The sequence below is a fragment of the Hyla sarda genome, chromosome 6, assembly GCF_029499605.1.
Source record: "Hyla sarda isolate aHylSar1 chromosome 6, aHylSar1.hap1, whole genome shotgun sequence".
Lineage (NCBI taxonomy): Eukaryota > Metazoa > Chordata > Amphibia > Anura > Hylidae > Hyla > Hyla sarda.
Window position 1 is genome coordinate 285063120 of NC_079194.1, and position 27527 is coordinate 285090646.

The window sequence follows — 27527 nt, forward strand, 5'->3', positions numbered from 1 at the left end:
TTCAAAGCAGTAGCCGCCTCTCTGGAAACTTGGGCCAGATAAGAGATAGTCAGAGAGAGAGAGAGAGAGAGAGAGAGGGCACCCAAACCGGAGGAGGATCAGAGACCGCGCGCTGCAGGGAGCACTCCTTGGCGGACGGCACAGGGGGGCTGGGACATGAAGCAGAGCAGGCAGGACAGGTGGGCTCAGCCAAACCCCCTGGCAGTTTAGTTTTACAGCCCGTGCAGAAATAGTATGTAACCAGGGCGGCGACCGCCTGACTGGTGGGAGGTTCGGCTCTGAGGTTAGACATTGTAAAAACCAACAGATAAGTCAGCCAAACCAGAAAAAAAAAGGAACAAGCTCACACAGGTTCCTGTGTCCTGCAGCAGCTGGAGTAGCTGCAGAGGTCAATTGCAGAGGTGGAGTTCCGTACAGAGGCAGGCCTCCGCCCCTAGGACCGATGCTGCCGTGAGAACAGTCTGCTGTAGCAGACGGAAGCTGGCCCCAGACTCTGGCTGAAGGCACGCAACGTGCAGCGGGGGCCAAAAACAGGGCTGTGTGACAAGCGCCGCTCACCGCGACCAGGGCACAGAGCTGCCACATGAGGAATTGAGTACTTGACCTCCCAAAAACAATAAAAATTCCCTAAACAGCCCCAATAGTGCCCCAAGCAGGGAGAGATCACTGAAAGGAAGATGAGGAGGGGGTGTGGTGGGGGGAGGGAGGGGGGGGGGTATACTTACCTACAAGATAAAAGCTCCCACATAATTACCTCTGACATCTTCAACCAGCCTAGTAACCTCTCTGCATCATGCCAGGCTGCTGAAGGGGGGCGAGTAAGAGGGGACCCAGACCCAGGGCACAACCTAATGCTGGTCGGTGGTGAGAAGGTGTTAACGGTGCATACTTTATGTACCGTGCCCCTTCCTAGCAAGTGGGGGATCAGGCAGTGCCATGCTCCTGTTGCCCCAACATAGATAAAATAACAAAGGAGAGAAAAATCTAATACTCCATGAAAAACTAGAAAAACAAAAAAAGAAGACCAGGTCTGGAAAGTTCCAGACCTGTGTCTGCCTCCAACTGACACTAAGCTAAAACTGATTAGCTCAGAGTCAGTGGGCGGGTATATCCTGCCAGGAGGGGCAGACTTATTTTTTGTTATTGCCTAGTGTCAGCAACATATACCCATGGTTCCTGTGTCCCCCCCCAATGGAGACGAACGAGAAATAAAAATCTTTACAGAAAAATCATATAAAAACTGTACATATAAAGGAGCATTGCATACATCAAAAATGAAGACACATCACTGGAAAACTGCACAATTAGGTAATACTTATATATACTGGGCTGGTTAGCAGCACAAATGGCACTGGATGCGCAAATAGGCAAACAACCATTATGAAGTGCCTAAAAAGCTACTACTATAGTAAAGTGCAATCTTACTTAGTTTTTGATGTATGTATTCCGCCTTTTTTTAATAGATTTTATAAATTCATTTTTAATAAAGATATATATTTTATGGCTATTTTCATATAATTGTCTCCGTTTTGTTCTTTTTTGCTTTATACCTCTATAGAAATTAGTAGTCATGTTATCAGGCTTGGAGTAATTCAGTTTATAATCAGATCATCCCTAAGTCATCTTTTTACCAATATACACATATAGGAATGGTCAGTAAAAGACCTTTCTAGTGATCATTCTGTACCTATAGCAAGAGGGAAACTACTATGTGTAAAGGACAGAAGGTTTAACCAACATAGATGTAACTGTAAGAGCCGTGAGAATACAACATGCTCTGCTACACAATGCTGTGATGGTTGAACAAGGTACAATAGATTTTGGATAGGGTTCTTGAGATATTACCAGTTAAAAGTACATGATTTCTGGAGAGGAGGGGAGAGCGCTCAGATTCATAGGCTTTTTGAATAATAATTATATTTTTTATTATTTTTATTTATTTTATTTCATTATTTTTTATTGTTAACATTATTATTGCACAAGGGTATTGTCAAGGGGCAGTCACCAATGCTCAGCTGCCTATAAAATTGTATTTACTACAATGTTGTATGCAGCTCATGCAAGGGTAAAAAAATATTTTGTCATCTAACAAGTTTAGATAAAAGGTGTACAAAACAGTAAAAAATTAGTACAATTTTTATATATATATATATATATATATATATATATATATATTTTTTTTTTTAAATAAAAGCTATATCCACTTACTGTTGAAGGAATCGTAAAACCAATGCTTTAATATCATCTGTTGCGAGATAACTACCCTGAAAGAAGACACAACCAATTTATTGGTCACTGCTCAGAAAACAATGGACCAAAAGCAAAAAACAAAAAACAGACCCTTACCTTGCAAGGTGGGAGTGTTGTGGGTGTTTCTACATCAAATGTGATTGGTGGAGGAAGATCGTGTCCATCCTATTAAAGTGAAAGACAGTAGAAAGAAGAGAATAGAAAATAGAGAGGAGATGGAAATAGCGGAGGTAGAATAGTCAAGAATAAGAGGGAAGAAGAATATGTTAATTCTACATATCTGCCAGTCACGTAACACCAACTATTACTACTTAAAAGGGAAAACTGAAAGGCTGTTCACCTGCACTAAACACAATATATTGCTTTCTATGCAGGTGAACAGCAATACAATGAGGGGTCATTTACTTTAACAAGTACAGTATTGCCAGAGTTATGTCTCTTTAAGCTCCTATTGCTATTGCACTGCTATGCGCAATGGAGTCGGGGAGTCGGCTCGCCGCACTCCCCTGCCTCCTCAATGTGCCCGCCTCTGTCATAAATATGCTAACGTCACTGCCGGTGCGTGAGGGCTTTCCACTCAGAGCAGAGAGCTCACCTTGGCAGGCTCCCACGTACTAGACACATTCGCATATTAATTCACAGGGGTGTGAATATCAAGAAGGCACGGGAGCGGGTTTCCTGCTTCCATTACGCACAGCAGAGCAATAGCAAGGAATGAACGGCCATAACTCTGCAACTACACCACCGATTCATGCAAGTAACCCCTCTTTTTAGAACAGTTCACCCGCACTATAAACCAGTACACTGGGTTTGGTGCGGGTAAACAGGCTGTCAGTTTCTCTTTAAACTCCTACCCAAATACTACACAGTGAACTCACCAGTCGCAGGAGTTTAGGAAAGCGTTCCCGCATGGCACTGTCATCCAGGGCAAAATCCGCAGGTCCACGGACAAATAAATGGGAACACAGAGAATATTAGTTCCAGCAAAAATTAAGCCCAGACCCACCATGGTTTAGCCCCTTACAATACCCTGAGAGCAGATATTGATGAAGAACTTGTCTTTGCTAAGGGAGTGTGGAATTGCAGCCTTGTGCTCTGCAATATCTCTGCTGATAAACAGATGTCAAAGCACTAGGGAAGGAAAACTGTCCCATCTGGAGAGGAGCTCTGAATTCCAATGTTTTCTTATTTAAAGACATGGTATTGTCTGACACATACAATCTGCAGCAACACAGTATAAAAAGTAGTGACACTTTTCCACAATAACCAAAGTTAGTGCTGATCTGCAAAGAAAAGGCTGCTCTCTATGGCCCCGATTTACCAAACTGTGCGAGAGAAAAGAGGAGAGATTTTCCCCAGCAACCAATCACAGCTCAGCTTTCACTTTACCAGAGCTCGATAGCTGAGCTGTGATTGGTTGCTGTGGGAAAATCACTCCACTTTTTCTCTAACAGTTTGATAAATCTGGGCCTATATTACTATAAAGGTCAGCTCCCCCCAGGCTCCGCCATGACATCATCTCTCTATAATGAGTACAGTACAGAGGAGGCACAAGTACACAGGGGTGGCACGCTTATAGGTACCGTAACCACATCCCTGGCCAATGTATTCAGTATAATTCCTTCAGTCATCACGGGACATTCATTTATGGACATTGCTTATAGTGAGCGCCCATATACGTGTGTCATTTTAAAGTGGAAAGCAAATACCTGAGGCAACCTGAAGAATCATTGGAAGACATGGATAAACTTAAAACAATGGGATGATTGATGATGATGAAGATGATTATGATGATGATGAATTAGAAGAAAACCAGTGGGAAAAAAATGAGAACAGAATGGTGCATGTGGTAGAGTGTGGAAAGGGATGATAGATAAAGGGGAAAATAAAGAGAGAGCAGTGACAACCATGGGCACAGCCTATGCCAGTGCTGGAAACCCATATGCTGCATTAGATACCATCGACCTCCAACTCCTCCACACTAAACACACATTGACCCACATAGGGTTTCTCCCTCAGCATGGGAGTACTATAGCCTGGGCTAAGAGGCTCATTGGTAGGTATTTTCCCCATTAAGTTCTTATGGGCACACAGCCCGCCCTCCTGGCAGGGAGGGTTCCAAACACACGAGGGTTACACAGGTGGGCACGATTTAGGCTTAATATTTCACCCGCCTCCTTCAGTCTTCATCTTCTCGTGGCTGTTATGAGGTCTGCCTTAGGTTGCTCCCGCATTTGGGAAACTTACCCGTCATAGACCAAACAACCACTGTGTGACACGAACAAAAATAAAGGAGGGCGGAGAGTGCAGGTTCTGTAAGGATAGAGCGGACACGGGGCAGCAAGTGATCTTGACCGAAAGGCAATAATTGAGTCCTCTAACCCAAGCATTAGGAGGAGCAGGAGGAAGATATGGAGAGCAGCACGGAAGAATGAATGGTAACACTGACAAAGGCCATGTCACGTGGTATAAGAGAGGAATGAAATGTGTCATGGGAGAAGTGTAAAATAAAATGGAAAATGTACTGTAAAAAAGTATTATGGAAAAGAGGAACGATCAGGATGATAAAGAGAAAAGTCTGAAGAAAAGTATACATAAGGGTGTTCCAGGTGTTCAGTAGCTCTGGATGTGCTTAGTCACATTAAATATGGCTGCATTTAAAGCAGGGATTGATCAGTTCTATGTATAGAACTTTAAAATATCATACGAAAGGGTATGAGTGGGTTAAAAGCCTCAAGAGAGGAATTAAACAGCACTGAAGGCCAAATGTACCACAATAAAGCCAGTCAGTAAATGTGCCCCCTCTGCAGGAGTCTCATCAGGTTATTGGCTCAACTTATGAAGCCACAGAAGGTTTTATGCCCTTTAGAAAGCTGACATTTTAGTACTCCCCAAAACAGGCAGCTTATTTTCTCCACATTCATGTCCGTACTCCACAATCATGTCCGTACTCATGCTGCCATGTTCCATATACCCCAGTCATTCTAATTAAATATCATTATTTAAGATATTGTATGGTGAGAATATTTTCTTAATTTGCTCACCAAATCCTTTGTGGGCCAAAAGGGTTAAAACGAGATTCAAAGCAATGGTAAAATGGGTCACATTGAATTAGAGCCCTGCGCGGGACTGGTTTTAAAATCCCGATTTTTTTTTATTTTTTTTTTATCAATCCCGCCCACTCCACTCCCACCCTCAACATGTGTGTCCAATCCTGTCCGCTCCCGCTAAAATGTTTGTCCAATCCCACCGACTCCCACTAACATAGGAGTGTACAGACAATAGGGTGCAATGCTCTGCATATACTTCCCATGTGTATAGCAGTGTGTGTATGTACATTCCTATACAGGTGGGGGTATGTGCAGACTGCAGAGCATTGCACCCTAGGCACTTATCCCCATGTGCATAGCAGTGCAGAGGCCCTGGCTGGGAGGATCCCCGAGATGCAGTCGCTTACACACCCAGCTGCGGCCGGAGTACGAGCACAGCGCCCTTTGTGTGTCTGTGTGTGAACATTGGATGCAGCTCTCTAATCTACCGGGCTGGCAGGAGAAGATGGAGAGAGTACAGTACACGATCCTCCAGGACAGGCTGAGCTCAGTGGCAGGGGCAGGAGACAGTACTGGGAGGGGCACTGTGAGACAGTCAGTCACTGTCTCATTTCGAGTTATATTGAGGCTGGTGCGGGATTTTGCCGGAGACACAGATATAGTGCCTGACCACCCACCCGCAGCAGCCTCCTGACCGTCCTCGTGTTTTCGGTTGGGTCCCGCGGGATCCCAATCCCAATGCAGGCCTCTACATTGAATGAAGAGCCTAATAGACCTTAGCCTGTCTGCGTCTGCCAAAAGCCACATTAGCTTCACATCACCACTAGATTACACAGGCGATCAGATCACAAAATCTCAGGCAGGAGTCAAACAGGTGCAAAGTGCCAGACTGACCTGATGTATACAGTTTGGTCTCTGAAGTTGTTGCAGAGAGGATTTCCATCCAGCCACAGCATTTCCAGTTTAAGGCTTTTTATCTTATCCAGATCTTTCTCAGTTTTCAGCTGTACACAGAAAAGATGACAAAGTGAATGTGCTTCAATAAAGCAGATGTTTACTGCCAAAGCAATACATTTTAACAGGCATATACAGTGGTCCCTCAAGTTACAATATTAATTGGTTTTGGGACGACCATTGTATGTTGAAACCATTGTATGTTGAGACCAGAACTCTATGGAAACCTGGTAATTGGTTCTAAAGGCACCGAAAGGTCATCCAAAAATAGGAAAAAGGGAGAATTAAAGAAAAATAAGTAGATAACTAATATAGACAAAGCAAATCCTTACATATAAAAGTAAGAAAGATCTGCTGGGAGCTGTAATCACTGTCTATGTCAGTGTTTCCCAAGCAGGGAGAACTCCAGCTGTTGCAAAACTACAACTCCCAGCATGCCCGGACAGCCAAAGGCTGTCCGGGCATGCTGGGAGTTGTAGTTTTGCAACAGCTGGGGGCACCCTGCTTGGGAAACACTGGTCTATGTAGAGGACAGGAGCTTCTTCAGGGTCCTGTACAGTACACAGTGTCCTAAAAAAAAAGTAATGGAGTCGCCTTCACCTGGTGTCCAAAGGAGCAGCTAACCCTGGGACAGGTAAAGTGTACAGAACATGGAATACCTCCCTGTACTGTAGGGGGTGCTACCAGACATCAGTCAGTGCATACGCTTCAGTAATACAGGGGTTTTACCAGTGAATGCCCATTTTGCTTGTTCGGTTCTTCCGGCCATTGACATGTTTCACAGATCTGGATTGTCCGTACATTGTATGTTGAGTCTGGTTTCAACTTACGATGGTCCAGAAAAGACCATTGTATGTTGAAACCATTGTATGTTGAGGCCATTGTAAGTTGAGGGATCACTGTACAAACAAATGCTTGACCAGTTTTATCAATAGCATTGCCGACATTTAGCCAATAGGTACAACATCGATTGTCAAAATTGAGTGAATGTAACCTTTGTGTAGCTGAGGTGAAGAGGGGAGAGGATGTATTCAGCACTAACTGCACTCAGACAGCAGGATCTTGTGAAAGCACAGCCCGCGCTGAATACATGTCCCCAGATGTTAAATATGCGCTCCTCAGGAAACAACCTGCTACAAAAAGGGTATGTGATCAGTCCCCCTAAGCTATACAGAGGGTACAATAACACATTTTATTTTCAAAGTTATCCAGGTCCTCTTTAAAACACCTGAAAAGTGTAAAATAATTGTCCATACAAGAAAAATTAAATATATAAAAATTCTATGTGTCATAAGAACACGTTTACGATATCAGTCTTGCAACTGTTCTAGTCAGGAATGGGTTAAAAATCCAAGCGATACAGGTCACTCCAATACATTTCTTCATGGTGTTCTATTCCTGGTTTTGTCCAACATTTTCCTATTCAAATCTTTTGTAACAGAAAATTGTTGCACAAAGTTTGCATCATCCAGTTGGGACGTGACCTTCATCTGCCACTGGTGTAGAACAACTAGAAGACGTCATTGTAGACCTGTCCCTGGTCTTAGGCCAAGACGACATACAGCAGAATGACCAAGGATTTCACCAGAGAAAATCTGCAACATAACTGGCATACTGCAAATGTAAACACCTGCAGCATTTTCAGTGTTAAAAAGGTCTATACCACGTGGGTGAGATACTAAAAATCTCCTCCACTTGCAGGAGAAGAGTCTCAATTTACCCTTAAAAAAATTACCCTTAAAAAAAAAAGATGTGTTAATGGACTCACCAAGTTGTCGGACAGGTTAAGAATCTTCAAGTTCGGAACTTTAAGATGAATTTGTGACAGATGGTCAAGCCTATACAGTTTGTTACTACTAAGATCCAAAGACAGAAGCTGCATAAATGTAGAAAGAAATCAAAGTCAGATTAAGAGTACACAGATGTACAATAAAAACCACATCTTTCCTTGGTTTTAGTTATGAAAAATTATGCTGTGTGAACTGTAAAAGCATCAGTCATTTGAACTAAAACATGTAATTTCCTCTTTGTACAATAGAATGTACAAAAAGTCAATTTAACAGCGGCCCATCGGGAAAAAAAAAAAAAAAAAAAAAAAAATGATCAGTGAACAGTTTCCAGAACTTTAGATCCGTTAATAAAAGGCTGTAAATACATAACAAGCAGAAAATGCAGTTTTCTAGCCAGATACAACGAGGGACATTTATCAATGGTTTCTTATGTATTCCTTTTTTTAGTAATTTCTTCTTTACTTTTTTTTTTTTTCTTAGGTGTGACTTATTTATCAACTGGTTTCAGCCTGTTGATAATTTTCTTTCACGTAAGCAATTTTTCCTTTTTTACTTTGGTAGCAGCTTTTGCTGCTCCATGTTTGAGCTGGAGTAAATTTAGTAAATCTTTAACCCTGTTGCGACTTTTTTTTTTTGCACAGTTGCGACTGTCGCAGTTAATAAATACCAAAATACCCGTAGTCCATTTTAAAATTACTACGTAGTTTAGTTTTGGAAAACTTGCTTTTCTCGCTTTCCAGTCAAAATGTTGCACGAAAAATCGCGTAGTCGCAGGTGCGACATTTTTGCGACATTTTTAGTAAAAAAAATTAACTAAATCGCTTGATAAAGGTCTGTCAATATGCATCTCACCTCTGGTACGTTCTCTTCTATGATCTGTAGCATAGCGTTCATACAAGTTTCCCGGTTCAGGATAACATCTACTTTGTGTTCAATTAAGTCTACACCAGAAAGAGGGAGAATGAGTAACATATGGAATAAGAGAGAAGAGTGCATGAAAAAACTGGTTTCCCTTTTTACCTGGATCCGTCCGTAGAGACCTCATGTTCAGGGCTTGGAGAGCTCCATCATATCGTTTCTGCATACAGAGCTACAAGACAAACGGAAGATACAAATAAACGTCTATGACAAAGTTTAACTTCTCAACTTTTGTACCTTTGGATAAAACACCATAACAGCTCAGCCAATAAGCATAAAAACATAGCAGATTGTGAATATAAAAAAACAAACCAAAAAACAATGTATTTAGTCTGTCCTTATACACCAAAAGCAAAGCCAGAAACAGATCATTAATAAAGGACCTGTATATATCTTTTGAGGACTTGAAATCTCGCTCGGACCTCCCTGCTTCTGAACTGGCCCTCTATACACAGCTGAGACATTGTCTTCGCAGTGGGGCTCACTGACAGTGTCACTCCCCACGAGCTTTGAGCGGTTGTGTAGGTGTGGGCCTCAGACGAGGGGACTACTCTGGAGAAATAGCCGATAACTTATACCGGAATATCGGTATAAGTTATCGGCTATCGGCCTGAAAGGCCACAGATTATCGTATCGGCACTAAAAAAAAAAAAAAAGACGATATCGGTCTGGCCTTATTTAACTTTAAACATGCAAGTTTTCCTTAAACTCTGCACCCATACAGCTAGAAGTATCGCTATGTCCTCAAATATTGGGGGAGATTTATCAAAACCTGAGTAAAAGAGGTACTGTTGCCCATAGCAAACAAATTGCTTCTTTTATTTTTAAAAAGGCTTCTAAAATAATTAAAGAAGCAATCTTTTGCTTTGGGCAACTGCACCTCTTTGTCTACACAGGTTTTGATAAATCTCCCCATAATTTGAAATACACCTTCAAAACAAAAAAACAAAAAAGGAAAAAGTAACTATTCAAATGGTCAGTGAAGCCTTATTCTCGTCCATATGGCTATTTTCCCTGTACCCATTTTCATAATAAAAATGTTCTATCCTCTCACTAATATATCTGAAGAAGGGTATTTCTCACTCCTTAAAATATTTCATCATTTCCTCCTATTTTGAGGCTTAAGCAGCATTAATCTACACTGCTGAAAAAAAGATTTTTTTATCCTTACCGTAAGATCTCTGAGGATCCATTGGGGGGGACACAGAGACCGTGGGTATTTCTTGCTGACACGAGGCATACAAAAAGAAAGCCAGCCCGTCCTGGCAGGATATACCCCATCTACTGACTCTGAGCTAATCAGTTTAGTCCCAAAGCAGTAGGAGAGGACCAACAAAAAGAAAACCAGCAGGTTTCTGAGGGAATCAGACAAAAAGAACCAAACACAACCCCTCAGACCAAAAACCAAACCATAACCGCAAACAAATGGGTGTGTCCCCCAATGGATCCTCCGAGAAAGAGATATTACGGTAAGCATGGAAAAAAAAAAAAAAGTCAACTTTTCTCGGTCCTCTCCATTGGGAAACACAGAGACCATGGAACGTACCAAAGCAGTCCCTGGGGTGGGAAAAATGCCCAAAACAGAATCAGGCAGAAGACTGAGCCACTGCCGCCTGCAACACCTTGCGACCCAAACCGGCATCCACAGATGCAAAAGTGTGCACTTGGTAGAACTTAGTGAAAGTATGCAAGGACGATCAGGTGGCCACCTTGCAGACTAGTAAGGACGAAGCCCTATAGCGTAGTGCCCAAGAAGACCCAACAGAACGCGTGGAATGTGCAGTGATTCGAAAAGGTGGGTCCTTCCATTTACACCAGTACGATTTCAAGATGGCGCAACGGATCCACCGCGAGATGGTCGCCTTGGAAGACAGAAAACCCTTGAGATGACCCTTCTTTCCGGCCTCACCCTGCCGGAAAGAAGAGGTGACAGAAAGAGATCCGGACAGCTCAAACTACATCCAGACAATGGAGGGAACGCTCCTTAGAGTTGGATGGAGCCAGACAAAATTAAGGGAGAACGATCTCCTCGTTCATATGAAAGGAGGAAACCACCTTGGGCAAGAAGGAGGGAGGTGGCCGAAAGACAACCTTGTGCTGATGAAGGACTGACAAGAGAGAGCAGCCAGCTCGGAAACCCTCCTAATGGATGTAATGGCAATGAGGAAAGCAACCTTCCAAGAAAAAACGCTAGGAGAAGCGTCCTGGAGATGTTCAAACGGAGCATGCCTTAAGGTGCCAAGCACCAGGTTGAGATCCCAAGGAGGGGTGGGAGACAGGTATGGCGGAGCCGCATGGGCCACACCCTGCAGGAAGGTGCGGGCGTGAGGATTGGAAGCTAACTGCCGCTGTAATCCTTCTTGTAATCCGGTCTGGCTCAGAGCTTGGCGCTCAGCTCCCTTAAGGGTCAAGTGTGGGCTCTTTCTATTCTTTCAGCGGCCGTTAGCTTCCGAGACGGACTGAGCCTCACACCACCGGAAATATGCCCGCCAAGTGCGGTGGTAAATCCTAGCGGAGGAAGGCTTCCGAGCCCGAAGCATGGTGCGAATCACCCCGGAAGAAAACCCCCAAGCTCTCAAAACCGCGGTTTCAACCGTCACACCATCAAATGCAGCGACAATAAATTGGAGTGGCAGAGAGGACCCTGGGAGAGCAGGTCGGGGTGAACTGGAAGACGCAGGGGTACGTCTGCGACCAGCCAAATTACATCGGCATACAACGCACCCCTGAGTACGTCTGGGGCCACCAGAAAGGGGGGGGGGGGTTTACACCCTCCGCCTTGAGTTCCCTCAGAACCCTGGGCAGGAGAGGGAGAGGCGGAAAGAGGTAAGCAAGACTGAAGGACGACCACAGGATGACGAGTGCACCGCCAGAGGGTCTTGTGACTTCGCAACAAAGCAAGGAACCTGTCAGTTGTGGTGAGACGCGAATAGGTCCAAGCCCCCAAAGATGGCAGATCTGCGCAAATGCCCCCAGATGTAGAGACCACTCCCCCAGATCAGCGGAGGAGCGGCTGAGAAAGTCCGCTTCCCAATTCTCCACACCTGGAATGTGGATCACGGAGAGAGCAGGAACCAGAGTCTTGGCCCAGAGCAGAATCTTTGAGACCTCCTCCATCGCTGAGCGACTGCGCGTGCCGCCCTGGTGATTGATATATGCCACCGTCGTAGCGTTGTCTGATTGGACTCAAACAGGATGACCCTGTAGGAGAATCTCCCAGTGGAGGAGGCTGAGAAAAATGGCACGAAGCTCCAGAAGATTGATGGGGAGGTGAGCTTCCTGAGGGGATCAGCGACCCTTGACAGTTAGGTCCCGAAACACCCCTCCCCAACCCAAGAGACTCGCATCGGTTGTGACGACCTGCCAGTAGAGGGGAAGAAACGACCGCCCCTGGAGAAGAAGGGGAGAGTGGAGCCACCACAGAAGAGGCCGAACGAAGGGGGGGGGGGGGGGGCGCAGAAGAATCCGGCCATCCAGAGTGGACGGTGACTTGCTCCACCGGGCCAAGATGGCCAGCTGAAGAGGTCGATAGCAGAACTGGGCGAAGGGGACTGCCTCCATGGCTGTCACCATTCGGCCCAGCACCTCCATGCAGAAGTGAATCGGAACAAGGGAGGGGCGCCGTAGGGGACGGACACCGTCCTGCAGGGAGCGCCGCTTGTCCAACGGAAGACGAATACGTGCAGCCACCGTGTCAAAAAGGAGACCCAAGAAGACAAGAGACTGGGAGGGAGAAAGATTGGACTTTTCCCAGTTGATCACCCAACCAAAGGCGGACAGAGTCTGTACAGTGAGATGAAGACTCTCTAAGTTTTGGGACCGGGATGGAGCTTTGATCAAAAGATTGTCCAGGTAAGGGAGGACCGAAATCCCCCAGGCTAAAAAAGGAAGGCAATCACCGCCGCCATGATCTCTGTGAAAACCCAGGGAGCCGTAGCTAGGCCAAAAGAAAGAGCCACGAACTGGAAATGACCCACATGGACAGCTAAGCGGAGGAAAATGGGAATGTGAAGATAGGCATCCCGGATATCCACGGAGGAAAGAAACTCCCCCTGATTCATGGACGGAGCGGACGGACTCCAAGTAAAAATGACGTAGCCACAAGTGGCAGTTGAGTAGCTTGAGGTCCAGAACGAGGCAGGCAGAGCCCTCTTTTTCGGGGATGACAAAGATTCCAGTAGAACCCCGAAAAACACTCCCCTGGAGGAACTAACAATGCCTTGAGCAAGGAGGATACTTAAAGCGACCTGAAAGGCGGCTGCCAAAGAAGAGGAATGAGGAGGGTGGGATCAGAAGGAACTATCCCGGGGAAAGAAAGCAAATTTTATCCGGTAACCATCAGATATGACGTCCCGGACCCAGGTGTCCTGAACTTGCCCAAGCCAAACATCCCGGTAAAGAGACAGACTGCCACCCACCTGAGAAGAAGACACGGATGGGGCGTCCCTTAAGGAGGAGGGAGGCTTACAATTAACGGACTTGGCTGCGAAACTGCCAGAACAGTTGTCTGGCTTTCAGGAAGGATGCGCCTTGAAAGAAGGGGCTTTACGAGAGTGGGAGGGCAACCCGAAGAAAGGGCCGAAAGGAAGCAGTCTTCAGATGGTGATCAGAGCGGCGAGGTTTGTTCTGTGGCAGCAGAGAACTCTTACCTCCAGTTGCTTCGGAAATAATTCCTGGAACAGGCCGCAGCCGCGGCCTCATTTAATGCCCTCGCCGCGTGAACAGAGGGGAAAGTGAAAGTAAAAAGAACCGGCGGTGCTGCCGCAGCTCAGAAGGTAGGGACCACGGTCGGCGCGCCCGAGCACTTATGTTGAGTACCGGGCTGCCTGTAACACTGACGCCCGAATGAGATGCGCCAGAAAAGTAAGCAGCGCCGGGAGTGGGAATAGGGGATAGAGCTGCCCCAGTAATCCCGACTATCCCGGGGGCTGAGAGTCCCAGCGGCCACAGTCCTGTTCCAGAAAATAAAAGAAAGGGAAACCCACTTGGGGTCCCAAGGAGAGGGGTCTGTGAAAAAACAGGGGAAAAAAGGGAAAGGAAGGAAAGAATGTAACCCATACATACTCACCTAGGATGTCTTAAGCCAGCTATGGTCACCGGCATCATATCAGGTTGAAACAGCGGGACGAGCAGGGAAGTTAGGGGGACCCGGACCAAAGGTGCAACCCCAAGCGCTGGCGTTGGTGGGAAGGGGTTAACAGTGCATACTCTATTCCCTGCGCCCCTGAGCAGCATATGGGGTAACAAGTAGCGCCATGCTCCTTAACCCCCACCTAAAAACAAGAAATAGAAAAAATGAGGAAAAAAAAAAATCTAAACAGGCCCTAGCTAAAAAATTTAAAAGACAACCAAGTCTGGAGAACTCCAGACCTGTATCTGCTTCCTACTGACACTAAGCTAAAACTGATTAGCTCAGAGTCAGTAGGCAGGGTATATCCTGCCAGGAGGGGCGACTTTCTTTTTGTATGCCTAGTGTCAACAAAATATACCCACGGTCTCGGTACCCCCCAATGGAGACGACCAAGAAAATAAAGGGAACAATTAAACAACACAATGTAACTCCAAGTCAATCACACTTCTGTGAAATCACACTGTCCACTCAGGAAGCATGCTGTTGTGCAAATGGAACAGACAACAGGTGTAAATTATAGGTAATTAGCAAGACACCCCCAATAAAGGAGTGGTTCTGCAGTTGGGGTCCACAGACCACTTCTCAGTTCCTATGCTTCTGGGCTGATGTTTTGGTCACTTTAGAATTCTGGCGGTGCTTTCACTCTAGTGGTAGCATGAGACAGTCCACAACCAACACAAGTGGCTCAGGTAGTGCAGCTCATCCAGGATGGCACATCAATGCGAGCTGTGGCAAGGTGGTTATCTATGTTTGTCAGTGTAGTGGCCAGAGCATGGAGGCGCTACCAGGAGACAGGCCAGTACATCAGGAGACGTGGAAGAGGCCGTAGGAGGGCAACAACCCAGCAACAGGACCGCTACCTCTGCCTTTGTGCAAGGAGGAGCACTGCCAGAGCCCTGCAAAATGACCTCCAGCGAGCCTCAAATGGTCAGAAACAGACTCCATGAGGGTGGTATGAGGGCCCGTAATCCATAGGTGGGGGTTGTGCTTACAGCCCAACACCGTGCAGGATGTTTGGCATTTGCCAGAGAACACCAAGATTGGCAAATCCGCCGCTGGCACCCTGTGCTGTTCACAGATGAAAGCAGGTTCACACTGAGCAGATGTGACAGAGTCTGGAGATGCCGTGGAGAACGTTCTGCTGCCTGCAACATCCTCCAGCATGACCGGTTTGGCGGTGGGTCAGTAATTGTGTGGGGTGGCATTTCTTTGGGTGCTTGCCAGAGGTAGCCTGACTGCCATTCAACTATGTAAAGATGAAAGTATTTCATACGATTAGTTCATTGTTCAGATCTAGGATTTGTTATCTTAGTGTTCCCTTAATTTTTTTGAGCAGTGTATTTTGCCTCCTATGTAATTTATTACACATCCAGTCTCCATATACCTCTTATAGGAAGACTTCTTTTAAAGCCGCTGATAGCTCTCTAGAGAAAAAGTAAAATGGTACCTTCAAATATGCAACTTCTTCAGGTGTCATAAATTTTGGGAACTCTGGTGGAGAACATGGACGTGTCAAAATGGTAACCTGAAATAAAAAGACACCCTAATAAAATACTTTGTATATGGGCTTACATTAGTTAAAAGCAAGAACATATGTCCATCAAATGTGGGAAGGAATCTCAGCACCCAGAATAAGGGGATGTTTCCTTTTACTTTTGGCTAATAATGTTTTTCTTCTCCTGTGCCCAAATCCTTTCCCACTGTTTAATGACAGCTGAGATCGTGCACTTAGGCAGGGATTGGGGGACACTCCAGTTGCGGAGGTTACAGTTGTTACATAAAAATGTGTCAGCAGATCAGAATATTGGTCAGGCTAGTTGAGCTGAATAGTTCTTAATACTATCAATAGTCCCTGGCTCTATCTTGAAGGATAGCCATATGCCTATCCCTATTTTATAATATAGGGCTAGGCATAAGGCTATCCTTCATATATGAAGGATAGCCTTATGCCTAGCCTATGGCTATCCTTCATATATGAAGGATAGCCTTATGCCTAGCCTATATTATATGAAGGATAGCCTTATAGCTATCACATGCATGCTTAAACTCCTTCACTGTATCTGTAGCTACCACTTTTACAAGATTATTCCATGCATCTAATAATACTTCTTGATATTACTGCAAAAACCTTTGTTCTTTTTAATTTAAGGCCTCTTGCAGTAATTTTTCTCCTATATAAATCTCCTCTCCCTCATAACCATTTTGATTTCCTTTATGTATATAAATGTTTATACCCTTTGTCTCGTCTTTCTTCTATAGGAGTTAAGATCATTTAACCTTTTCTGGCAAGTTTTATCCTGTAATCCATGTACTAGGTTAGTATCCTCTCTGAACTCCCTCTAAAGCAGTGGTTCTTAACCTGGGTTCGATCGAACCCCAGGGGTTCAGTGAGTCAGTCTCGCGGGTTCGGCGGAGGTCAAGACACACACCCGACTCCAGGCCCGTCGCAACATGACAGGCAAACCAAGCAATTGCTTGGGGCCCTGAGCAGAGCCGGTGTTTGCCCGTCCTGTAGCGACGGGGCAATTCCCCCCATCACTATTAACTCCCTGCGACCCCGTGTTGTTTAAAAACGCAGGGGTGGCCGGGAGATCGCGCACGTTGGGACGTCACTGACGTCCCGTGCGTGCACCCATAGAAACAAAGGTGCCGAGGACCGAAGGATCGAGAAGGAGGAAGACGCACGCTGGTTAGCTTGGTAAGTGAACAGCCGCACATCATCTTCGGTGCTCTGACCACCGGTCCCAGGACCTACTGCTATAACCGGAGCGGTGGTCGGAGCACTTAAGTGGGGCAGTACACAGGCATACAGCCTCCAGCCATACACTGTATATGGCTGGGGGCTGTATGTCTGTGGGGGAACACCGCCTGCGCCTAACGTGTGGGGGAACACCGCCTGCGCCTAACGTGTGGGGGAACACCGCCTGCGCCTAACGTGTGGGGGAACACCGCCTGCGCCTAACGTGTGGGGGAACACCGCCTGCGCCTAACGTGTCTTAATGGTTTCGTTCTTTAATGGTATTGTTCATTTTGTGCACCCATGTATAAATATTTACTTAAATATATTCCTCCTATGTTTTGAATTTGAAAAAATCATATTTTATTTTTCCAATTAAGAAGGGTTTGGTGAATGCGCATATGAAACTGGTGGGATTCAGTACCTCCAACAAGGTTAAGAACCACTGCTCTAAAGTATCTATATACTTCTGTACATACGGTATCCAGTACTGCGCACCATACTCCAAGTGAAGTCTTAACAGTGCTCTGTACAGCGGCATGAGCATTTCCCTCTCTACTTCTAATAATTTTACATATACACCCGAGAACTTTCCTCTACTGCTAATACCTCTCCCTTTATACCCATGAGCATTTCCCTCTTGATACTGCTAATACCTCTCTCTCTCTTACCCCTAAATCCCTTTCCTCCAATACTGAGGCTAGGACTGTATCAAATATTATTTGACCAGTTCACGAGTCAAGAGTAACCACAACATGACGGAAAGTGACCACCCTTTCCTTTACATGGGTGGCCAGTAACCCCTGGGTAACCCCCTGAGCAGTCATCCCCGGGGACCTAGACCTTTAAAAAAAAAAATATTATATATATATATATATATATATATATATATATATATATATATATATATAAATAAATAAACCATCCCCACACAACACAGAGCCTTACACAGCAGTCAGATTGGTTGCAACGGGTAAGTACCCTGTTTTTCCTTCACACTAGTTTTGAGGCAACTCCCCTAGTGAGTTTTGCTGTGTTTCTTTAGACTATATACCTTGAAGTTTTCTCGGTCAGTGAAGGTCCGCGAGATTTGTTTTAAGGCTTTTGCAACAGCAGAATCTTCCACATAGAAGTGAGCCCGAGAATGATCACAATAATACTGCAAAAAAAAGTAAGCACACATTATATATACACATACACACAAATACATGCAGTGAAGAACGAACAGTCTCTTGGTACTCATTTGTTAAAAACAGATGACAACTTACCCCTACAGGAGTGAATGGTAGTGTGCAGGAACTTTGTAAGAGTCCTAATAACCAATTCTTATCGTATTTTTTCCCATGAGGAATCTAATTTTGGGGAGTAAAAAAATTATTATTTTAGCACTGCACATTAAGGTTATACTGTATAAGTAATATTGACAAACAACCAAATTTAATATGCATAGTAAGGCTATATATATATATATATATATATATATATATATATATATATATATTTCAGGGGTGATATATATATATATATATATATACATACACACACACACACACACACACACACACAGTCAAGGCCGTAAATGTTGGCACCCCTGAAATTTTTCTAGAAAATGAAGTATATCTCACACAAAAGGAATGCAATACCACATGTTTATTCCCTTTGTGTGTAATGGAACTAAACAAAAAAAGGGAGGAAAAAAAGCAAATTGGACATAATGTTACACCAAACTCCAAAAATAGGCTGGAGAAAATTATTGGCACCTTAACTTATTTGGTTGCACACACTGGAAAAAAAAAATTGAAATCAGTCGCTTCCTATAACCATCAATACGCTTCTTACACCTCTCAGCCGGAAATGTTGGACCACTCTTCCTTTGCAAACTGCTCCAGCTCTCTCTTATTGGAAGGCTCCTTTTATGAACAGCAATTTAAAAAAAGGGATATTCCAGAATTTTTTTTTTTTTATTATATATATATATATATATATATATATATATATATATATATATATATATATTATATTATATTATATTATATTATATATATATCTATCAACTGGCTCCAGAAAGTTAAACAGATTCGTAAATTACTTCTATTAAAAAATCTTAATCCTTTCAATAATTATCAACTGCTGAAGTTGAGTTGTTGTTTTCTGTCTGGCAACAGTGCTCTCTGCTGACATCTCTGCTTGTCTCGGGAACTGCACAGAGTAGAAGGGGTTTGCTATGGGGATTTGCTTCTAAACTGAGCGGTTCCCGAGACACATGTCATCAGAGAGCACTTAGACATAAAAAGAACAACTCAACTTCAGAAGCTCAGGAGTACTGAAAGGATGAAGATTATTTAATAGAAGTAATTTACAAATCTGTTTAACTTTCTGGAGCCAGTTGATGTATAAAAAAAAGGTTTTTCCTGGATAACCCCTTTAAGATCTCTCCACAGGTGTTCAATGGGATTTAAATCTGGACTCATTGCTGCCACTGCAGAACTCTCCAGCGCTTTGTTGCCATCCATTTCTGGGGGCTTTTTGACATATGTTTGGGGTCATTGTCCTGCTGGAAGACCCAAGATCTCAGACGCAAAGCCAGCTTTCTGTCACTGGGAAGTACAGTGCGACCCAAAATCCTCAGATTTCATGATGTCTTGCACACATTCAAGGCCCCCAGTGCCAGAGGCAGCAAAACATCCCAAAAGATCATTGAACCTCCACCATATTTCACTGTAGGTATTGTGTTCTTTTCTTTGTAGGCCTCATTCTGTTTTCGGTAAACAGTAGAATGATGCGCTTTACCAAAAAGCTCTAACTTGGTCTCATCTGTCCACAAGATGTTTTCACAGAAGGATTTTGGCTTACTCAAGTTCATTTTGGCAAAATGTAGATTTTTTTTATGCTTACCGTAAAATCTCTTTCTTGGAGGATCCATTGGAGGACACAGACCGTGGGTATATGCTCTTGCCGCTAGGAGGCGCTGACACTAGGCAAACAAAAAAAGTTCGGCCATTCCTGGCAGGATATACCCCGCCTACTGACCGGAGCTAATCAGTTTAGTAGTAAAGCAATAGGAGGCAACCAACAACAAAAGAAAAATACCAGCAGAAGTCCAAGGGAAACGGACAAAAAAAATTAACAACCCTTCAGACAAACCAACGAAACTGGTACCCAAAGCATAAAAAAATAATCTACATTTCTCGTTCGGAACCATTGGGGGACACAGACCGTGGGACGTACCAAAGCAGTCCTCGGGTGGGAATAAACCAACCACTCAACTCAAAATCCAGCAGAGGATGAAGCCACTGCCGCCTGCAACACCTTGCGGCCCAAACTGGCGTCAGCCGACGCAAAAGTATGCACTTGGTAGAACTTGGTGAAAGTATGTAAGGACGACCAGGTGGCCGCCTTACAAATCTGCATAGCCGAAGCCCTATTGCAGAGAGCTCAAGAAGCCCCCACGGAACACGTGGAGTGCGCATTCACCCAAAAAGTAGGAATCTTGCCCTTGCGACGGTACGATTCTGAAATGGCAGAGCGAATCCACCGAGAGATGGTCGCCTTGGAAGCCGGAAGACCCTTGCGATTTCCCTCAGTGATCACAAAAAAAAAAAAAAGTGTCACCCTGCCGAAAAGAGGTGGTGACCGAAAGGTAGATCCGGACAGCCGGACCACATCAAGTGTGTGAAGAGAACGTTCCCTGGCATTGGCAGGGGAGGGACAAAAAGAAGGAAGAACAATCTCTTGAATGAAAAGAAGACACCACTTTGGGCAAAAAAGAAGGAGGTGGACGAAAAACCACCTTGTCCTGATGAAGGACCAAAAGAGGAGAACGGCAGAAAAGAGACGCCAACTCAGAGACCCGCCTAATAGAAGTGATCGCAATGAGGAAGGCCTCCCTAAGGGGTTCGAATTAAGCCTCTCTTAAAAGCTCCAAGCACAAGATTGAGATCCCACAGAGGAGTAGGAGACCTGAAAGGTGGAGCCTCATGTGCCACACCCTGCAAAAAGGTGCGGACATGGGAATTAGAGGCCAACTGTCGTTGGAAAAGAATAGAGAGAGCTGAGACCTGACCCTTCAGGGAACTGAGGGTCAAAGACTGATCCAGCTCCGACTGAAGAAAAGCGAGAAGGCGCGGAAAAGAAAACATCACCGGGGACAAGCCCTGCGCTTCACACCAGCGAAAATAAGTCTTCCAGGTACGGTATTAAATCCTGGAAGAAAAAGGTTTCCGCGCCCGCAGCATGGTACGAACAACCTCGGAAGAGAACCCTCAGGCCCTCAATACCGCGGTCTCAACCGCCACGCCGTAAAATGCAGCGACAGTAAATTGGGGTGGCAAAGAAGACCCTGAGAAAGAAGATCAGACCGCAGTGGAAGACGCAGTGGTACATCTTCGACCAGCCGAAATACGTCGGCGTACCACGCGCGTCTGGAAAATCTGGAGCCACTAGAATGGCTGGAACGACCTCCGCCTTGAGTTTCCTCAGTAGTCTTGGCAGGAGGGGGAAGGGGCGGAAATAGGTAAGGGAGACGAAAAGACGACCACGGGATGACCAAAGCGTCCACCGCCAAGGCCCGTGGGTCCCGGGACTTCGCTACAAAGCGAAGAGATCCACATCTGGGGTCCCCCAAAGGTTGCAGTTCTCCAAGAATACCTCCGGGTGGAGAGACCACTCCCCCGGGTCTGCTGAGGAGCGGCTGAGAAAGTCCACCTCCCAATTGTCCACACCTGGGATGTGGATCGCCGAGAGAGCAGGAACCCGAGCCTCGGCCCAGAGGAGAATCTTGGAGACCTCCTCCATCGCCGAGCGACTCCAAGTACCGCCTTCGCGATTGATGTATGCAACAGCAGTCGCGTTGTCCGACTGGACACGGACCGGCCGACCAGTGAAGGAGGCAAAGAAAAATTGCCCGAAGCTCTAGGAGATTGATGGGAAGGAGGCTTCCTGGGGCAACCAGCGACCCTGGACAGTCCGGTCCCAAAACACACCTCCCCAACCCAGGAGACTAGCATCGGTAGTGACAATCTGCCACTGAAGAGGGAAGGGGTGAATGGAGCCACCAAAGCAAGGACCGCTGGACCGCCAGAGGCAAAAGTATTCGACGGTCCAGGGACAAAGGAGACTTGTCCCAGCTGGCCAAGATGGCTAGTTGGAGAGCACGATAATGGAACTGGGCGAAGGGGACTGCCTCCATGGCAGCCACCATCCGGCCCAAGACCTCCATACAGAAACTAATCAGAAACGGGGAGGGGCATCGCAGGCGACGAACCCCCAATTGTAGAGAGCGCCGTTTGTCCAAAGGAAGACGGACCCGGGCTGCCGCTGTGTCGAAAAGGAGACCCAGGAAAATCAGAGACTGGAAGGGAGATAGATGTGACTTCTCCCAGTTGATCACCCAGCCGAAGGAGGTCAGGGTCTCCAAATTCTGGGAGAGAGACTGTGCCTTGATCAAGAGATCTTCCAGGTCTGGGAGGACTGAGATCCCCCGGCACCGAAGGACGGCGATGACCGCTGCCATGACTTTTGGGAAGACCCTGGGAGCCGTGGCTAGGCCAAAGGGGAGCGCCACGAACTGATAATGACCCTCCGGGACAGCGAAACGAAGGAAGCGCTGATGAGCCGGGAAGATAGGAATGTGAAGATACGCGTCCCGGATGTCTATCGAAGAAAGAAATTCACCCTGGTCCATGGAGGCCACCACAGACTGGAGAGACTCCATCCGAAAATGGCAGAGACGCAGATGGCGATTGAGTAACTTGAGGCCCAAGATGGGGCGAACCGAGCCCTCTTTTTTTGGGTACTACAAAGAGGTTTGAATAGAACCCTAAATCCCTTTCTTCTGCTGGAACTGGCACTATTACTCCCTGAAAGAGGAGAGAGCGTAGAGCGACCTGAAAGGCTGCTGCCAAAGAAGGGGACCTGGGAGGTCGGGAACAAAAGAAACGGTTTTTGGGGATGGAAACTAATTCTATCCGATAACCCCCTGAAATTACATCTCGTACCCAAGAGTCCTGGACCTGTGCCAACCAGACATCTTGAAAAAGAGACAGGCGACCTCCCACCCGAGAAAGTGAGGTGGGTGGGGGCGCCCCTCCAGGAAGAGGAGTGCTTACGGGTACCGGCTTTGGCAAAAAACTGCCAGATCAGTTATCCGACTTCCAAGAAGGGCGCGCCTTGAACGACGGAGTTTTCCGAGGGGGAGGGTTAACAAACAAAGCGACCAGGTCTGGAGAACTCCAGACCTGCGTCTTGCCTCCTAGGACACTAAGCTAAAACTGATTAGCTCCGGTCAGTAGGCTGGGTATATCCTGCCAGGAGGGGCCGAACTTTTTTTTGTTTGCCTAGTGTCAGCACCTTCTAGCGGCAAGAGCATATACCCACGGTCTGTGTCCCCCAATGGTTCCGACCGAGAAATGTAGTCTTGCTTTTTTATGTCTCTGTGTCAGCAGTGGGGTCCTCCAGGGTCTACTGCAATAGCATTTCATTTCATTTAAATGTTGACGGATAGTTCACGCTCACACGGACACTGATGCTCCATGAGCCTGCAGGACAGCTTGAATATCTTTGGAAGTTGTTTGGGGTTGCTTATCCACCATCCAGACTATCCTGCGTTGACACCTTTCATTAATTTTTCTCTTACGTCCACGCCCAGGGAGATTAGCTACAGTGCCATTGGTTGCAAACTTCTTAATAATGTTGTGCACTGTGGACAAAGGCAAATCTAGATCTCTGGAGATGGACTTGTAACCTTGAGATTGTTGATATTTTTCCACAATTTTGGTTCTCAAGTCCTCAGACAGTTCTCTTCTCCTCATTCTGTTGTCCATGCTTAGTGTGGCGCACACACACAATGTAAAGACTAAGTGAACTTCTCTCCTTTTTATCTGCTTTCAGGTGTGATTTTTATATTGCCCACACCTGTTACTTGCCCCAGGTGAGTTTAAAAGGAGCATCACATGCTTGAAACAATCTTATTTTCCACAATTTTGAAAGGGTGCCAATAACTTTGTCCAGCCCATTTTTGGAGTTTGATGTGACATTATGTCCAATTAACTTTTTTTCCTCTTGATTGACTTAGCTCTAATACGCACAAAGTGAATAAACATGTGTATAGCAAAACAGTGTTACTGCAATCCTTTTCTGAGAAAAATTCAGGGGTGCCAACATTTACGGCCGTGTGTGTGTGTATATATATCTCAAATATTATGCAGGTATGTGCAACACTAAATTGTACAACCACTGTGCAGTTTCCCCTTATGCATTAAAAGGGGTACTCTGGTGGAATAATTTTTTTTTTTTTATCAACTAATACCAGAAAGTTAAAATCGATTTGTAAATTACTTCTATTAAATGCTTATGCCTATGCTGCTCTGGACAGTTCTTGACACAGACAGAGGTGTCAGTAGAGAGCACTGTGGACAAAACAAAAAAGTTTGAAAATAATTTCTTGTGTAGCATACAGCTGCTAATAAGTAATGAAAGGATTGAGATTTTTAAATAGAAGTAATTTACAAATCTGTTTAACTTTCTGGCACCAGTTCATTTAGAAAAAAAAAATAAAATTCCACCAGAGTACCCCTTTAATCATTGTAAACCAAAGCATTATATTTAAATAAGGGACTTACTGTGACCAGGAACCAGCCTTTGTCCCCTCTTGCTTCATTTCTAGGATGATGTTGAGGGTCTCTAGAAGTGTTCACATGGGAGCCGCCTCTGTCTCTTTGTCTGTCATTTTTTCTCCCTCCGCGACTATACGGATTGCTGAAGGTTTAATATGAGAGAAAAAGCATAAAAAATACAGCACACATGGGGTAATCTTGCAGATGTATTCCTTACCCTGTAAGCAACTATAAATTGGTTGTGGATTTTGTCTATAATAAAACTGCTTTCATAAAAAGCACCTGCAGATGACCATGGGTCCTATCTCCAGCAGACCTGGGAAACAGCCCACCCAGGAACTGCCCCTGCAGGATAAATGGCTATCCATGTAACATAAGGATGTGTAAAGTGCACCAGAACCGGAGCCTCTCCCATAGAGCAGTTCTCTGTATTGGCTTAAAGCACTTCAACAGTCATTGGAATCCATATCCTAGATCTCGCATGTTCTCATGATTTGCTACCCACATGCTATGAACAGCTCTGCTGTGTGGTCAAGAAGTCCTAATCGGTGTGGATTCCTGTCTGAAATCATTGTTTGACCATAGAAACCATTTCAAGCAGTAATATTGTTGGGCTATTGAACTGTTAGGATAGTGGATAAGAGTCTGATCGTAGTACAACTGCTGGGACCCCCTGCAATCTTCTGCCCAGCACCCCGTAACTGCTGTGGTCAACATATATATTCATATATCTCTATGCATCGAGAGCCCCGTGCATGAAGAGAACCAGGGTGCTGGGCAGGAGGTGGAGGGAGATCCCAGCAGTCGAACCCACCCGCCATCTGACACTTATCCCCTATCCTGTGGATAGGGGATAAGATGTAATGTCCGGGAGTTCCCATTTAAGAATTTAGTAGTTCTCTTTGGAACAAGAATTTGCTAAACAAACAAAAAACAAAAATAATATACATAAAAACTGGCATAGAAATTTAGAAACCCCCTCCATCACAGCAGAGGGAGCCATCTCACTGTTCCATGGTATACCAGTGGCATACTGCGAGAAGGGACTGTCCTCACATCTAATGTGCAATGTGATGAGAGCCATGGCAGAGAAAGAGTCCGCCCACATTACAGCCCTGCACGGAATTAGATATCAAATGCTACAGCTGACTAAAGCGTATGAATTCAATTCTGTAATGATAGAAACACTTCAATAACTAAGCCCAAAGTCGCTCTTTGTTAGGGTATGTTCACATGGCGAAACCTCTGTAAGGAAATCCTGCAGCAGAGTCCTATTAAAGGTGTATTCCAGGAAAAAAAAATTATATCAACTGGCTCCAGAAAGTTAAACAGATTTGTAAATTATTTCTATTAAAAAATCTTAATCCTTCCAATAATTATCAGCTGCTGAAGTTGAGTTCTTTTTCTGTCTGCCAACAGTGCTCTCTGCTGACATCTTTGCTTGTCTCGGGAACTGCACAGAGTAGAAGAGGTTTGCTATGGGATTTGCTTCTACTCTGGACAGTTCCCGAGACAGGTGTCATCAGAGAAGATAGAAAAAAACAACTCAACTTCAGCAGCTCATAAGTACTGAAAATATTTTTTTAATAGAAGTAATTTACAAATCTGTTTAACTTTCTGGAGCCGCCAGTTGAGATTGAGATATATATATGTTTTTTCCTAGATAACCCCTTCCATTTCAGTGGGATTATTCTGCACTGTTCATGCAGTGGAATTTCCACGGCAGATGTTTCTGTCGCAAAATCCCAATTCCGGCATCTGCCCAAAAAAATAGACTTGTCTATTCTTTTTGCGGGTTTCACTCGGAAATGCATTGCAGTCTATGAGATGACGAATTACCGGAAAGTCCGCACTTTTTTTGCGTGCAGACGATCTGTACATTTTACACAGTGTTGAACATGGATTTACTCTGGATACGATAAGTAAAAATATCTGGTCACAAATCACCAGGACTAGTTTCTGGCAAAATGGCTCTATGACTATTTGCCTACTTACTATCTTGGTCGAACAGTATCGTGTGTATCAATCATAGCAATATCTCCGCCATCATCATCTAATCTGGAACGAGGATTCGGTGGGCCGTTGCCACGGTTGCGGTATTTTTGAGGACCTTCGCTATACATTTTGGCCCGGAAGGGGCCACGCCCTTTCCTTTTCTTCGTGAATTGTCCTCCTCCAAACCGGTCATCATGGTCTAAAGACAAAAGAAAAAAAAAATGCATAACATAACCTTTGTTATTGGAACGTAACAATTTATCAATCTAAAAGCACAATATGGTACATCTATTTCTCTATGAAATTTGTCTATCCAGTCATAGCAGCCTGCATTCAGTCACTGCACACCACACAGGGTATACAGACAGATTATTTAATATCAAATTGCTTTATGTTAACAATGTTTCTCAACCATTGAGCCTCCAGCTGTTGCAAAACTACAACTCCCAGCATGCCCGGACAGCCGAAGGCTGGAGGCTCAATGGTTGGGTAACACTAATCTAAAAAGATGCTTCATTTGTGAAATGTTCGTTTTCGGCATTAAAAAAAAAAGCTGCATACATTACATAGGACTGCTTGGAAAAATTTGAAAGACAAGTTTGCATGTGTAACAAAACAAGCTAAAATAAACCCGGAGCAATAAAGTCAACAGAACCCGGCTGTCAACGCTGAATTTGTTCTAGTTTGGTTAAACAAAGTGTAACATAACCATAGACCAGACAGACATAGGAAAGTTACAGTGTCCCGGTACAGAGGATGATGAAAAACAATAAAAGATCATAGCAATGTGTAGGAATCTGTTTTAAAAGATTTTTATAACCCTGAGCAGCTGCTGTTGTAAGCTAAAAGGAAGGACCGCAGCACTGTGGACATATAGCAGTGGGTATACTACTATTTACACGGAGGATAACTGCCTTGATCTTTATATGGGTGTGAGAGATGAGAGAAAAGCCTTAAACTGCGGCGCAACAATTTTAACTTCTCCTGTGCCCGGGCTACAAAAAAAAACAAAAAAACTTCCTACTAGGGATCAACCGATATCGATTTTTTAGGGCCGATAACGATAATCTGTGACCTTTCAGGCCGATA

The 27527-nt window shown here is 44.9% G+C and overlaps 1 protein-coding gene across 1 annotated transcript in view; it reads right to left on the reverse strand.

Annotated features, from left to right (window-relative positions):
• Window positions 1–27527, reverse strand: part of NXF1 (nuclear RNA export factor 1) — a 69342-nt gene that overhangs the window by 14116 nt on the left and 27699 nt on the right. The window contains exons 2-13 of the mRNA XM_056527555.1: window positions 26439–26637; window positions 24450–24585; window positions 18099–18182; window positions 17885–17989; window positions 15541–15618; window positions 9065–9134; window positions 8897–8985; window positions 8023–8130; window positions 6195–6304; window positions 3129–3165; window positions 2347–2415; window positions 2209–2264 (exon numbers count right to left, since the gene is read on the reverse strand). Of these exons, the coding sequence (XP_056383530.1) occupies window positions 2209–2264; window positions 2347–2415; window positions 3129–3165; window positions 6195–6304; window positions 8023–8130; window positions 8897–8985; window positions 9065–9134; window positions 15541–15618; window positions 17885–17989; window positions 18099–18182; window positions 24450–24585; window positions 26439–26637 (1141 nt within the window). The remainder of the gene's footprint in view (window positions 1–2208; window positions 2265–2346; window positions 2416–3128; window positions 3166–6194; window positions 6305–8022; window positions 8131–8896; window positions 8986–9064; window positions 9135–15540; window positions 15619–17884; window positions 17990–18098; window positions 18183–24449; window positions 24586–26438; window positions 26638–27527) is intronic.